At 39.0% G+C, this 15,436-nt stretch overlaps 1 protein-coding gene across 5 annotated transcripts in view; it reads right to left on the bottom strand.

Annotated features, from left to right (window-relative positions):
* The window catches only part of MARK3 (microtubule affinity regulating kinase 3), an 81,233-nt gene that overhangs the window by 49,983 nt on the left and 15,814 nt on the right, over positions 1-15,436 (bottom strand). For all 5 annotated transcript variants that reach the window (XM_090034096.1, XM_090034100.1, XM_090034095.1 and 2 more), the window contains one exon: positions 7,348-7,401. In XM_090034096.1, coding sequence (XP_089890222.1) covers positions 7,348-7,401 — 54 coding nt within the window. The remainder of the gene's footprint in view (positions 1-7,347; positions 7,402-15,436) is intronic.

Genomic DNA, 15,436 nt, shown 5'->3' with positions numbered 1-15,436 from the left:
CCACATGGTCAGAACTCTCAAGTCTTGATCATTTTCTAAAAGCTGCTTTGATTCCAAGAGAGAAGGGAAAGTGAAGGTTTCGTATACATTTAAACACTAAGTTACACAACTTCACTGGAAAATTGACATGACATGGTGTGCTTGAAATGCTCCAAGTATGTGAAAAGTGCAAAGTATCACAAGTATATGGACAAAAATGAGTTAATAGTTCCCATGCCAGTGACACTGGCAAATTAATCCCATGATAACAGTGATAGATGGCAGTGCCACACACTCATTTGGTGAAAACATAATAGAGCTGCAGCAAGTTTCCTTTAGATCAGACCTATTAACACCCACCAACCATTTCACCATTTCTTAATGTATCCTGTCATCTGCACTGGGGTAGGTTACGTTGTGGCCTTTGACACGCATTAGTTATAGTGCTACAAAGTCTGTAGTACTACACAAAATAAGAGTGCTATGGGTGGGTGCATGTGCCCAGCCTGGTGGCTGAAGCGCAACAAAGTTCCCACAAACAGTATGCCCTTGGGTGGGGGGGGGGAGGCAGTGGTGTTAAGGGGCTGCTCCTTAGCTGCCTGTGCCCTCAGGGAATCCCATCAGTGCCTTGTCTGATCAGCTGTTGTTACCACAGGAGGATTCAGTTTTGGGCTGCCTGCTGTGGCTGAAGCTCTGTCTCTGCTGCTGCTGAGCACCAGCTGGAATAGGGTTGTGCCAGGAAGCTAGTTTTTGCAGGGCCCCCCCAAAAGTTTCCCAATGGGAAGAGAGGAAAGGAGAAAAGAGCACTGTGGGATAGTCAGGGTCCCTCAGACCTGATCACATTTTAAAACTGTCTCAACGATAAAGAAGTTGTTGTCTCAAACAGCAGCTGGTCTGCCATTTTTGAGACACACTGGCCATCTTTTTTAGCACAACAAACAGCATGAATGTGTGGCCAGTTGCTTTTCATCATGCTAAAACAGCTGATATTGGCAGGACAAATATAGCATGTCTAAATCCTGGAACTCCAACTAGAAATAAATGGTAGGGAATAGAACATGTGATGGAAAGAAAGAAAAAAGAAAAAAAGAAAAAACACAACACAAAACAGAAAGAGCATCCTCTTACAATCTTTTAATAAAAGGTGAAAAAAAAATACTAAAATTACAGTTACTCTGGTGTCTTTTGCTTTCTGCATCCAGTAAAAAATGTTTGGGAAAGACTTTCTAAGCTTTTCTGAACTCTAGAGTCAAGGTAATGGTCACAAGGGCAAATTCTGCACTTTTTGGACACTTGCCTACACGCAAACAACTAGCAAAATATTTTCTGTTAGCTATGGATTACAGATAAAGTGCAGGTCTGTGACTTGACCCTATGTTGGATGACAAATATCTAACTGTGCATTTCTGATATTTTAGTCGCATTTGCTCAAATACAATTAAAATCAGAAACATCAAATGTTGACAAAACAATGCATAATAGCTTAAAATCAAGACAACTGTTTCTCCCTCCGCCCCCCCCCATGAAACTGTTATGGTACCTATTTACAAACGTTTTCAGTTATCCTATATACTGTTGAGAAGTACCTATAACAGGTTTATTTTTGTGACATGCATACATGCTCTAAATACTCTTGGAGAGCACACCACAACTGTTATTTTGTGTCCACATAATACATCTTGAATATTTCATGGATATTTAAATGCAGTATCTTATGTAATGAGAAGTCTCCAGTCAGCTTTCAAAGTCTGAGACACAACAATTTGAGTCCTTTGATGCAAGAGATAAAAATCAATATTCCTGATTCAGTTCTTTTCTAAATGAAGCATAAAGGGGAGAGATTCATACCGGGTACAATTCCATTATTTTGGAGATAAAAAAAAAAAAAAAAAAAGACCGCTCTTTCACCAAAAGAACCATCTAGAAAAAGAGACTTTTAGTACAAACAAAGGGATTTTCCAAAAGAAAGGTTATGGTTGATGGAGGGGAAGGGGAGAAAAATAAGCAGACAACTAAAAATAATGCAGAATGGGACACTGAAAAATGGGCTGCAATCCACAATAACAATGCAAATAGCTATACTCATCCTAAATTAATTTCCTTGGAACAGCTGGTATATCCTAAGAACCAGCTACCTCTTCTTCCTCCTCTATTTGTGCTAACTGTCAAAATGCAACACCCAATTAGGTCAACATGAGTCAGATGCTAAGCACCCCGAAATTACATGTATGCTGGTCAAAAAGTACTACACTGCAGGATTAACAAGACAAAACTCAGAAAAGCTTCTACATCCTTCACTTGCTCAAATGAGTAACTGCAGACAAGCATTCTAAAAAGTTATATATCTGGCCTAACTGATGGCTGTGTGAATACTTAAGAAGAAAAAAAGAATATCTACAAGCATAGGATATGAGTTAGGGTTGGCAAGCTGGTGAACTGACTGCATTTTTTTGGTTGGTCAAAAATTATAGTAGTTTTACCAAAAAACCTATTTTTTGTAGTTTTCTTGATATAAATCAGATTTATTGTTTTGACACATTTTTCAAGGAAAACTTTTTCTGTGCATTATTTGGACCCATCAGCAAATTTAATTTTTTTTTATTTTTATTTTTTTACAATTTTTGACCTATATTTGATTGGTCAATTGACTGAGCTATTTGAGCAGTCCAATACCCGATCCAAATACAAATATCCTATGTTATCAAATATCCAGAAAAAATTGCTGACAATATTTTATGAAAAAAAATCTTAATACTCCTATATATCCTTACTTAAACAATACTGACATTTAACTTCAATGCATAAAACCTTGACAAACTAACAGAAAGCAAAGAAGCTTCTTGAAAATCTATTACTTGCAACATTTTCTAATTTCCAATATTAACAAGGAAATAAATATAATGTGCATCCTTCAGGGTTGTATTAATTCTGACCCTCATCATGCATTTGACATTTTCATCCTTACTTCATTTTTTATTCTTTCATAACATAGAATTAGAAGGGGTCAACTGGGACTACTGAGCCCAGTTCCCTGCATTCAGAAGCAATTGTTTACCCAGGGATTCCCCAAAATCACCACTTTAACCTCAGCAAACAAATACAGGACACAGTATCCAAAACACCAAGAACATACTAAAACATGCCACAGATAAAAGCAGGGACATGAGGACCACTGTCAATGCCCTGCCGCTGCAACATTCAGATCCAGAAGAAAAATCCTTCTCACCAGATTTGGGAATCAGTATGACACTGATTTTTTAGTTTTTTTTTTTTGAATCCCATTGAAAAAATTGTTGACATAAAATACCAGTCAACTATTTAAGAAGATGCTGTAAGTATTATTTTCTGGTGAGAAATGGGAAGTCATTTTCCCCCTAACATTTATGAAAGTTCTTTTGTATCAAGCTTCTGTTCATTCATTATTATGAAACAGTCAATTGATGGATTAAGTTTAGTACCTGCTGAACTATTACCTATCACCTCATTAAAAAAAAAACCAACCCCCCCTACATAACAAATCTTACTTGCTGAATAACAATCAAACTTCCTGAATAACTATTATTCACATAGATGGGAACCATGCAAGCGTATTTTTTGGCAAGAATGAATCCACTATAATTTGATTTGTATAGTCATGGGATTTCACTGCTGGATTGAGTAGATAAAGAAGAGCAAAATAAGCATAGCTACTCATCTCCACCATTTATATTTTATGTACGAGAACTGTAGGCCAAATTTATTATCCCGCCTACTAAAAAAATTAATATATATTAATCTGTTCACTTCTGGTAACTATAGAGAATTTCATTCTAAGAGGAAAATAATTGAATTTAAGCAAAATTATTATTGAAAAGGCTGAGCAGAAAAAGAGGAGGCAGAAAGCACATGCAGACTCCCTATTACTGCTCCCAAACTCCCACAACCATTTTAAAGTAAGTCCCCAGGAAGAAAGGCTCCCCCACCAAAGCAGCTTCTAAAAATTAGAAGTATTTACAGAACAAAATTAATTGATTAGTGCATTAGATAGTCTCAATGACAACAGGACTGTAAAGAAAAATCTAACCATTTAACCTTTGCTATGAAAGATACAAGATATTGTAAAAGTGCTTAGTGGGCTAGTTTTAGGCACCAAACAGGTCATAATTCAAGTATAAACCGAGAAAAAAGTATTTGCAACAAACACGCAAGCAACATTTGTGGATCTGAGATAGTTAATCCATGTATTAAAAAAGAAAGCATGTTAGAGACAGGACATGGTTTATGGTTAAATATAAATGAAAGGCCTCTATATGAATCAAATATTTGCACAGAGTTCTTCAACCATTTAATATTTTGATCCTTGAAGAAACTGGCAAACTTATTTATACTATAATAGTAATCGTGTTCAACACTAAGACAACTGACTGCAAGTGCAAAAATAACTCAAAATAAAGCTGGAAATTAACTTAAATTTGATCAAGTCATTCTGGGAAAATAATTTAATTTTAACAACCTAGTTATAAACCCTATAAAAAGAGAGGTACTAACAAGATGCACTGCATTTTGTTGAGAATGAAGTGAGCAACTGTAACATGAAAACCAATTTTCAAAAAAGTTACATGTTACATCTTGGGGAATAAGAGAACAAGGCGGCTTTTTGGAAAATTAATTCATACAACCATATGATCATGGAAAAAGCCATAAAAAACAACTTTTCTTTCTAACAGAGAAGTATAGCATTAAAGTCTCATCTTAATCTGTAGAAGCAGTACAGTAGTAATTAGGCACTAGAAAGCAAGTCCTTACATATATTTTAACTCAAGTATCACCAGAAACAGGCCAACACATCTGGGTGGCAGACGTATATATGTAGGAAAATAATAGATTAGGTGGTAGAAATCAGAAGGATGGACACTAGAGCCTCTCACAAGGAATCTTATGCAGTTGAAGCATCAGTACTTACTCGCACTTCACCATCCCCTCCCTTTTGCTATCTCCCATATCCTAAATATTTTATGCCCACTACTGAAGTTGTTCTACCTTGGCGCGTATGCATGAAGCAAATTGTACACCTTCATCTTTCATTCAGAACCAACTATAAATTCTGCCACACAACCCCAACACTTAAACTTGGGTTAGACTTTCAGTAAGAGGTTTTACAAGAAATCCATATGACGAAGATCATGGAAGTCTCTTTTCTCTTTAAACCTGGTTGCTTTACAAAAATAAATGTTTTACTGCTCATGAAATCATGAAATCCGCAACTGCCTGTAAAAAATTAGAGGTGCACTGATACATCGGTCCAATATTGGATTGGTACCAATATAAAGAAAACTGTCTGCATCAGGTATTGGACTAATGGGGCCAATAATTTGGCCAATGAATGCCTGTGCTGCATGCAGCCACAGCGCATCATTCAGGCAGTGAGGAGCACAGCCAGCAGCACGCAGCCAAATCTTGCTGCTGCTCCACTCCCAGCTCTGCTGCCTCCAGCCGCCCAGCCAAGTTTGGGGTGGATGCAGCACTTTCCCAGCACTGCTGGTACCTGCTCTGAGTCCAGCCCCTGCGAGAAGAGCCCGCCTTGCCCCAATCCAGGGGCCACCCCCTCACCTCCCCGTAACCTCCTGGGATACAAGCAGAGGCAGAAGCCACCTCCCCACCCCATGAGCCACAGCTCTGGCCCACTGCCCTGCCCCCTCCCTCACAGTGAAGGGCATTGATCTGCCCTGCACCACCCCCACCATGCCCCTTCCCCCACCCCTCCCCCTTCCACCACACTGGACTTACCAGATGGAGGCAGCTGTATTGGAAATTGAATCAGTATCAGCCAATATGCCTCCTTAAGTATTGGCTATCACTACTGGCCCGAGTGGGGGGGGAGGGGGGGGCATGAGGGCAGCAGCTCCCCTCTGTGGGCTGCACAGGCACTGCCCAGATGTGGGGAGGGGGAAAAGGAGCAAAACTCTCATACGACAGCTGCCCCCACCATCCACCACCCTGCGTGCAAGCCCCCCACCTACTCTGGGTCCAGCTGCCAAGACCAATCCCCACATTGCGTCTGGCTGCCGCTACCCCCCTCCCCCTGCCAGAAGTGTACCCGGAAGGGGTACGCTCCTTTAAAAAAGTTGCAAACCCCTTATCAAAGCATCTCCAAAATGATGGATTCACACTCCCACACAACTATAAAACATAAAGGGGCCACTACAAATCATTACAACATGTAACACAATACAAAAATTAACGAACACTTGTAAGCTTTTGTACTTTTAATTCTTCACTTTGCTGAGTCTTCCAAACAAGGAGCTGTGACAGCCGTCTTAAGAATAAGCCCTTTTCTATAGGCTAAAAAGCCATCCACTAATGGCTTTTAGTTGCAACCTACCCGAGCCCATTTAAACAAAAATTACCTACAAATTTGACTGATTGCAACTGACTTCAGCCATAGTCTAGAAGTGTGTACATTTTTATTTGCTTTTGTTTCGTTAAGATTAAAGCACCTACTGAGCTGATCTTCTTATGTACATAAATCAAATTACATATGCTATTCAGTTTATTTAACTTAATTTTGTTTAAAACCAAATTCCTGGTATTTGCTCTTATCTGAATAGATTCAGGTCCATGTACTTCCATTAAATTACATAAATAAAAAGCCTGTGATTATTCCAGTTTGATTTTACATGCTAGAGTTATAAAAGTATCTATATAAAAATGACACTTTATGTACTCCATGTATGTGCTCTGGATCAGAATGACTGACTTGTGTGATGTGAGTAGCATTTATCACTACTTACTCTTGCTAGCACAGATAGGACAACACAATACAGCAGGGAATGAGATGATCTCTCCACTCACATCTCAGTCAGAAATTAGTATGTTTCAATCTATAAAATACTTATTGGTGACAATTATGTGCAAGACAGACACTGCACGACTCTCAGCCTAAAGACAGTTTTCAAGGCCAGAAGTCAGGGAAAATGATTTCTACTTGTCAGTTTAGCAAAATGCCTCTGGGAGTAACAGAGACAAATGTGGACACTTGTGCATGACCCTTCTACCAAGTTAGATCACACCTGAAAGATAAAATGTCACCAGGTGAGATACTGTTCAGTGTATTTCAGTAACTTAAAATAAGACTGGCTAAGAACTTGTAGATTTCTTAATCTGCCATGTTGTAGATATTTCATCTTTAGAGACCGCAGTCATGTTGCAGGACTCAAACTGTCCTAAACAGGCCTGTTACTGGGAAAATTATTAAATTTAGTCAAACTTGTGGACATAATTATATGAAGAAAGAGGTAGGTATTGCTTCAGAGACTACAACATAAGAGGGAAGGAGACTGTGAAGGGAACAAGGGGCCATACAACTGAAAAAAAATTTGAGAGGCTTACCTTCTGTAGACTAGTTGGGTTTAACTGTGTTTTGTCAATTATTTTTATTGCAACCTAAAAGAAAAATTGATTTAAACTTTTTAAAATGCAAGACAATAAGTCAAGTTATAAGAGAATCTAGCATTTTGTACAAATTAAAAAACAAACAAACAAAAAACAAAACACACACACACTTTTATTCTATTAACAAACAATTATTTGAAACAAAGTTTCCTTAGTTCCTCAGTATACCTCAGTTCTATTTACACACACTGGACAGATCAGAGATTAAAAGCAGCATTTAGTGCTATTACAGAAGAGAAGCATTCAAATGTTTATTTTATGTTCACATACATTTATAAAATGTTTTGCAGTGCAATTTAATACTAGACATTTTCCTCTAGATTATAGCCCTCTCAAAATGGTAGCTATATTTTTTTAAACCTGGGAAGACATTTTAAAAACAAAGTTCTGTGGCAAAGTATAGGCACTGCTAAAACATATTTTTTAATAGCTAAATTGATTTTTTACAACTTTAGATTTGCATGCCCAAGTGTTTCACTAACTCATTCACTTTTGGATATGAAGAGAAATATATTCTAGCAAAAAGATGAACTAATTTGAAAGTTTTACTTTTTATTAGGTTGTATTTTCCTAGTAAAAACTACAGAAGATTGCTAATAAACTGGAGTATTAATTTAACAAACTGATCAAAAGAGAACTGTGCACATGGGTAACCACACACACTTATGGTCTGATGAGGTCTCTCCAAACCAAAAACAGCAAGGCAGAGGAGCCTCATTGCAATGCAACTCAGATACAAACCAAGCGCGAGAAACTTTTAAGACACAAAGCACATTTTTCCCAACAATGTGAACCCAGAAGTTACTATACAAGGCCCAATTAGTCCAGTTTCAGATACTTTAGGGAAAGGTGCGAGCATCTCATAGCAGACATGTTATACTGATCTACAGTAACACCCAAGCTCCTTTTCTGAGCTGAAACAGTTAAGCATCAAGCATCCATTACTTTCTCTCTCTTTATGGACAATGAACTTCATTCATCTTGGTGTTGTGCATTCAGGGTGTGTCTAAACTTCCCTGCCAGTCCTCTTTGGTCTTTACTAACCAAACAGTAATTTTACTACCTCAAAGACCATCTCCCTTAGTCATCTTAGTTTTAAGATGACTAAACTTATGTTAAACTTAGTACAGAACCCTAAAATTGACTATTTAATCCTACTTTGCCTCTTTTCAACTTTCAATATATAAGAATGCTTTGCTTTTCATCCTCTAACAACTTTAATATTAGTTTACATGTTCTAAATCATTCTCCTTTAACTGCAGTTTTACTGATGCATTCAGAGAACTGAAACAGAGAACTGAAACAGATTAGTGCAATAATTCTCCTTCATATAAAGTGTTGGTGAGACCTTTTCATAGTCTTCCAGGTAAGTTACTACAGTTTTTAATCATTATGTCAGCCAACTGCCAGGAATAGATGTATGGCTTACTGTTTTGTTATACTGTCTCTAGAACTTATTTCCAAAGGAAAAAGATAAATGTGTCTACTTTCACTGTCCTGATAGGTCTACCTTTTAGCTCTCTTGAACAGTATCTACTTTGCATTTTTTTTGCTTAACAGTTCTGTTCTGAAGGTGCCCAATTTAGACCTGGGCACCTTCAGAAGTCTTGGATGTATACCACTCAAACCTGATGTGACACACATATTCTTAAATCAATTTTATTTCTACTCATCTTATTTTGACAGCTTAGTCTGAAATAGTATCTCCTTTTTTTTTAAAGGAATAAAAAAAAGCAGCTCCTTCACAGGTATCTTCATAACAATCTTAACAGAGAAGATTACTGAGTAGTTATTTAGCTTCTCTATATAATCTTCATTTTTTTCTAACTGTAGCCTTTACTTTAAGTAGATCAGAAACAGGAAACCTTTAAAATAATGTCCTGTTCACTATTTAAGCACATCAAATACATCACCATCATGAAAGCCATGGGTTCTAAGGGAGCTGGACTTCAATAGGCCTTTTCTGTTAAAATTCATATACTTTTTTTTTTTAAACAGTTCTCAAGGAGAATTTACACAAATGTGTATTAGCAGAAATAAAATGATAAAATATAACATCATGATGGATGGTTGTACAATATAGTAAGACTGGACTGACCAGGTGTGTAATTTCACAAGCTACCATGCACTAGAACTTACCAGGGAGAATACATGCAGAAAGAGGAGACAAAAAAACGCTAAGGGGAGGGAAGTGGGGGTGAGGGGAAGAAGTATATTTTAGTTAAAATAGGGAAAGGCCAGTTAGTGATATAGATATTGTTTCCAGGGGAAAAAAATTCCAGATTTGTCTTCAGGATGCATCCCATACAGCAGATACATATCCAATGCGCAAAATACCAGTTCCAGTCATATTGTGAACATTTATTTTCAAACGAAATTTTTTCAGCCTCACTCAAAAATAGTATTCCCACCTTGATAGAGTTTGAGGCACAGGACAATGACATTGCTTAGCTGTTTTCTGACTGAAAGACTTTCAAGGAATTGTGAGGTTATGAATCCATTATTCAGGTACGGGAACTGGGACCCTGAACCCTTGTAAACGTGAAAAAAATTCCCATGACATTTCTCAAAAAGAAATGGTTGAAGCCCACTGTCTTGACCAAATTTTAACTCTGGAAGATAAAATATAGCTTAGGTCAACTGGACAAGGGATTCTTTGCTTTCTATCCCAAGTCATTTTACAACGTTATGGAATACTGTTGAACAGCTGTGACATTTTACCCCACAGGAAGCTAATATCCTTAGGTATAACTTGTAAAGTGAGTTTGGACTTTCCTTAAAAAGCTCCTCAATAGATTTGTTCATCAAATTGTCAATGGGCCAAGAAGAAGTGATGAAATTTAAGCCTTGGTTTTGGTTAGTGCAGGCAAGCCCCGCTTAGCGCTTTTAACTGATTCCTGAAAAACTGAACATTAAGCAAAACGAGCGTTAAGCGAAACCAACAGTATTTGACAATCAAAGATGGCAACCGCAATTGTTTTTAATGACAAGATGGTGACCTTAAGTGTTATAACAAAACTTGCTGAGTGCTAACTGAAATCAGGTATCAATTTAAAATGTGTGTTATAATGAAACAGCGTTCAGAAGGAGTTGCCTATACTGAGTAAATTATACAAGACTGTAATAGAGAACAACCTCTGATCAAGAGTTAGTTCACCTTATTTTAAACAGAAAAATAAGTAAAACTAGTTGGATAACAACGGTTCAAAAGACTGAATTTTGATAGACTAGGGAAACTAGTTTGTGAAGTTCACTGAAGTTATCAACACAGAGCTGGGGTTGACAATACAGGCCTTCAGAGCTGTGGCTTTGACTGCCTACCCCACACCACACTGCACCATAGATAGGAGGCATGGGTTTCTGGGGAAGGGGAGCTCTCCCTGCACCCCTTTTACAGCCAGGCACCAGGGATAAGCAGTGGAGACAGCCAGGTCCTAGTGTTTGCTCACCTCAGACCCAAGCTGGATTTTTCTAGTCCCCCTGCCAGAAAACACTGCTGACCCCTAACAGAGGAATTCAGGAAAGTTTCAGTACTCTTTGACTGAAAAGATCTGAAATATATAATCTCAGCACAGGGAAAAACTTGTAGGAAGAGGCAAGCTTAAATGGGTAAATAAACACTTCAAATTAAGTACAAAGAGGGAAACAAACTACTGGAAGCAGAACTGAGCAAAGTACTTTAAATGTACTTAAAAGGACCATCACTGGCAATGCCTTGCAGTCAAGGATGAATGTCTTCCATAACTGTCTTATTTGTGGGTCTGAAGATGGCTGACGGGGCCTATCTGGGATCGGCAGGCTGTTGCACCTCAAGTGTATGTTTCCATGCAGGGTGGGTCACTCTAGACTGTTGGTTTGGTCTGCAACATGCTGTTTCTGTTGCTTCCATTTTTCCACCTCCTGTTGTCGTAATGTTTCAAAGGATTGAGATCCTTGCAGCAGACTTCATCCATTTGGAGCAGTCCTAGGCAATAGTCTCCCAGGAGTTGATGTTAATGTTGCATTTTTTCCAAGTTGGCCTTGAGGATGTCCTTGAAGTGTTATCCCTTTCTCTTGAAGATATACCTTGACCAAGCTGAGAGAATAAAACTTGCTTTGGGAGTCTGGAGTCAGACAGCCAGCCCAGCAAAGTTAATGTCAGACAATCATCACCTCAAAGCTCACACTGTGTTTGTTTGCAAAAGGATGCTAATGTTTGCATCTGTCCTCCCACTGGATTCGAAACATCTTCTGCAGGCAGCATTAATGGTACTTCTCCAGCAACTTGAGGTGCCTCTTGTAGACTGTCCATTTCTCAGTTCCATATAGTAAGGTGGGGATCATGACTGCTTGATAAACCCCAAGCTAGGTTTCGGATCTGATGCCATGATCTTCAAATCTTGGTTCCTCAGGCATCTGAAGGCTGTACTTGCACATAAGGCGATGTTGGATTTCTTTGTTGATATCAGCCTTCTACGAGAGATGGCTTCTATGGTGCAGGAATTACCCAACGTTCTTTAGAGTTTCAATGTGAATTTGAACTACTGGAGCTAGGGTACGCTCATTAAGAGCTCACTGATGGAGGACCTTAGTCTGCTAAATGCCAAGTGTCAATCCCACTTTCTTGTATGCCTTGGTAAAGATGTCAATGATTGCCTGAAGATCTGCTTCTGAGTGGGCACACTACAGCATCATCAGCGTATTGGAGCTCACTGATTGAGGTGGGGGTTGTCTTGGTTTTGGCTTGGAATCAGCTGAAATTAAACAGCTTACCATCCATTTGGTAGTTTAGCTCCACTGTGAGTGGAAGTTTGTTGGTGGTCAGATGCAACCCTGCAGTAATGATTATAACCAAGTTTGGCTCCAGCTCATGTTGGTTTTCCCTCCTGAGCATGGAGCACGGGGAAACTGTCCTCTGCCTAACCTTCAATGAAAGAGGGGCAAACTATTCCTACTGGCTCATGTACTCCTGCCTGAAATTTGCTGACCAGGGATCCTGGTTTTCTCTGTTAAAAATCCCAAATTCTCAATTAACCCCCCACAAAATCCATGCTTTTCTGCAATTAAAATGAAACACCACTATATATATATATATATATATATATATATATATATATATATATATATATATCAATGCTGACTCCTCTATCAAACTCAATGTTTTATTGATACGATTAAAATTTAATATTTAAACTTAATATTTAAAATTGTAAAGCAATTTGGAAGCCTACCAGTGCCTCAATCATTATAATAAAATATATTTTAAATATATATACATTTTGGCATTTGATTTTGGGTTTTTTAATCATGGAAAGTCAAAATTCTCCCCACTCCCTTTGCTCACCAGGACATGGGCCCAGCTATGGCCGTCTCTCCTGCTGCTTTGTAGTGCTGAGCAGCCCCAATATGCTGGTGCCCCTGACTCCCAAGACACAGCCCCCCAAGTCCTACTGGTGCCTCTCACATCCACTGGTAGCCCCCTGCCCACCCCCCAGAGGGGCCACCAGCTGCTACTTGCCCCCAGGCCCTACTTACCCCAAAGGCTGCAGGAGGCAAAGCAAGTATGAGCCAGGCCTGGCTGGCCTCAGATTCTCAGGCCTTGCTCCTGCCCCTACCCCCTGCCAGACAAGGCTTAGGATTTCACACTCTTTTTGCAAGCAGCTCATTGCAGGGTGTCAGAGTTCCAGCCTGCAAAGAGCTGTTTGCAAAAGGAAAAAAAAGTCCATGTTCTTCTGCAGGAAATGAAAAAAATCTGGATCCCTGTTGATGATACAAAGTTAGGAGTCAGCACTGATGCAAAGGATCATGGAATATCATATAGAAATAAGTGGATGACTCAGGACTGAACTAAAAGAAATGGGATGAAATCTGATACTACAAAATCTTAGGTAATACACCTATATACCAGTAACAAGAATTTTTGGTTTAAACTGTGAATTCATCAGTTGGAAACAAGAGAGGAGGAGAAAGGTCTGCTGTACTAGCTGATTATAGGATGACTTTGAGTTACCAACAGAATGCAACGAAACCCCCCCACATAAATATGATCCTTGGGATATATTAGATGAAGTACTTCCAGAAGGGAAATACTAATTTAATCGTGTAAGAGCTGGGTAAGATCTCATGTGAAATATTGTGTTTAACTTTGTTCAAGAAAAATTCATTTAAAATGGAACAGGTTCAAAGGAGGACTAGGATGCAGGGAAATGACAAGTTTATCATAAGAGAACTTGGATTCTCATCAGTGCACATCAACTAACACCAGATGGTATAACAAACAGTAACATACACACACAAATCAACCAAAACAGAAAACACATGCCCTCCAAACTGGTTGATTAGCAGTTATTTCTTGCAAAAAATAGTAAACAAGACAGGTTGGAAAACTGAGACCTGGTATAAAAATGATCATACATGTAACAAGAAGGTAAGCTCTCTTGTTTACATGTTGTCTTTCCTCCAGAAGTGATTCAGCCTTCATAAGAGAAGTGATCTTTTATAAACTGGTGATCATCTATAAACTCACCAGGGGGAACCAGAAGGGTTTGGGGGGAGACCTTGTTTCCCCTTGCACCCCCTGGCATAACAAGGAATATCGGCCACAAGTTGTTGGAGAGGAGGTTTAGATTAGACATCCATAAGAACTACTTCACAGTCAGGGCGGCTAGGATCTGGAACCAACTTCCAAGGGAAGTGGTGCTGGCTCCTACCCTGGGGGTCTTTAAGAAGAGGCTTGATGCCTACCTGGATGGACTCATTTGAATCCAGTTTTTCTCCTCCCCAGGCAGGGAGTTGGACTTGAAGATCTACAAGGCCCCTTCCAACCCAACTTCTATGATTCAAAGTACTTTATGCAATTTTTACAAGAATGTACCTGCTTCGTTTCCTAGTTATCTAAAATGAGGAACACTGAACTTCTGTTGAAATAATGTAATTCTATAGTTTGAAATCAATGGAAATGTGCTGCCTAAATTGTTTTGTGTACCTGGGCCTAAGTTCCTAGGCTCCCTCACTTTTATTTGCTGGAAGATTTCATCAGAAATGTGTAAAATCATGAATCTGAGAGAAAAACCTATTTACAGCAAAAAAAGGCCGGGGGGGGAGGAGGGGAGAAACACATCCTTTTATTTGGGCCATTTTTATGTACTGTTTTGGGCCATGGCAGAAACCCCCTGAACACATTCTTGTACTACTGCTGTTTACTAGGGAACAAAAGTTTAATGTGGGAAAATATAAAGTTCACTGAGCATAGAGCAGATTTTAGTCAGACTGCAATTAAATTGATTGGAAACTTGGCAGGAAAAGAACATTATTTTAAAAAGTCCCATAGAACATTTAACCAACACAGCTAGTCAGGTCCTTCTTAAAAAAAATATCAGTGTCCAATCCAGAAACTGATAACTCCATTACTCCTAATACAGCATAACCTCAAAATTCCAGAATTCTCAAAAACCCGGCACTTTTTAAAAATACAGTACATCAGAGAGTAGCACCGGTTGGTCCCAGAGCAGTGCCGCAGGGTAGCGGATGGCAGCAGCATTCAGGCTTCTCCTGCCGCAGCTGCAGCAGGTAGAGTAGCAGTGGCTGGCCCTAGAGCAGCGGTAGCACAACCTTTCAAAAATCTGGAATTTTCAAGTTTCCGGCAGATGCTCGCTCCCAAGGATGCCAAATTTATGAGGTTATACTGTACCACTTTCTGTATTAACTCAAGAAGGGTAAATGCCACTTAACCTACTGCATTCAGCATTGAAAACCTTTCGTTTTCCTTGTACTTCTTGGCTAAACAGGTCTTTCCAACCTCTGCTGAACAAGCTCCACCCAAACCTATCAAATGTAGGTCAAAAAGAAAAACTGAGAGGAAAAGTCTCTGCCTTTTTGTAGACAAACTAGCTATCAGTAACAACAGCATAAAACACTTTCTACAGTATTTGAACTATCTCTGGAAGAAAAAAAATACTAGTATGACTACAGCTGCTAAGTGCAGCAAGGAACTGTCACTAGATGTGAATTACAAATTGTAATGTAATGCAGCAGCACCAGAAGCCCG

This window comes from Crocodylus siamensis, chromosome 2, assembly GCF_052110815.1.
Source record: "Crocodylus siamensis isolate JL-2025a chromosome 2, ASM5211081v1, whole genome shotgun sequence".
Classification (NCBI taxonomy): Eukaryota; Metazoa; Chordata; order Crocodylia; family Crocodylidae; genus Crocodylus; species Crocodylus siamensis.
This window is presented reverse-complemented; position numbering and strand designations above follow the sequence as displayed.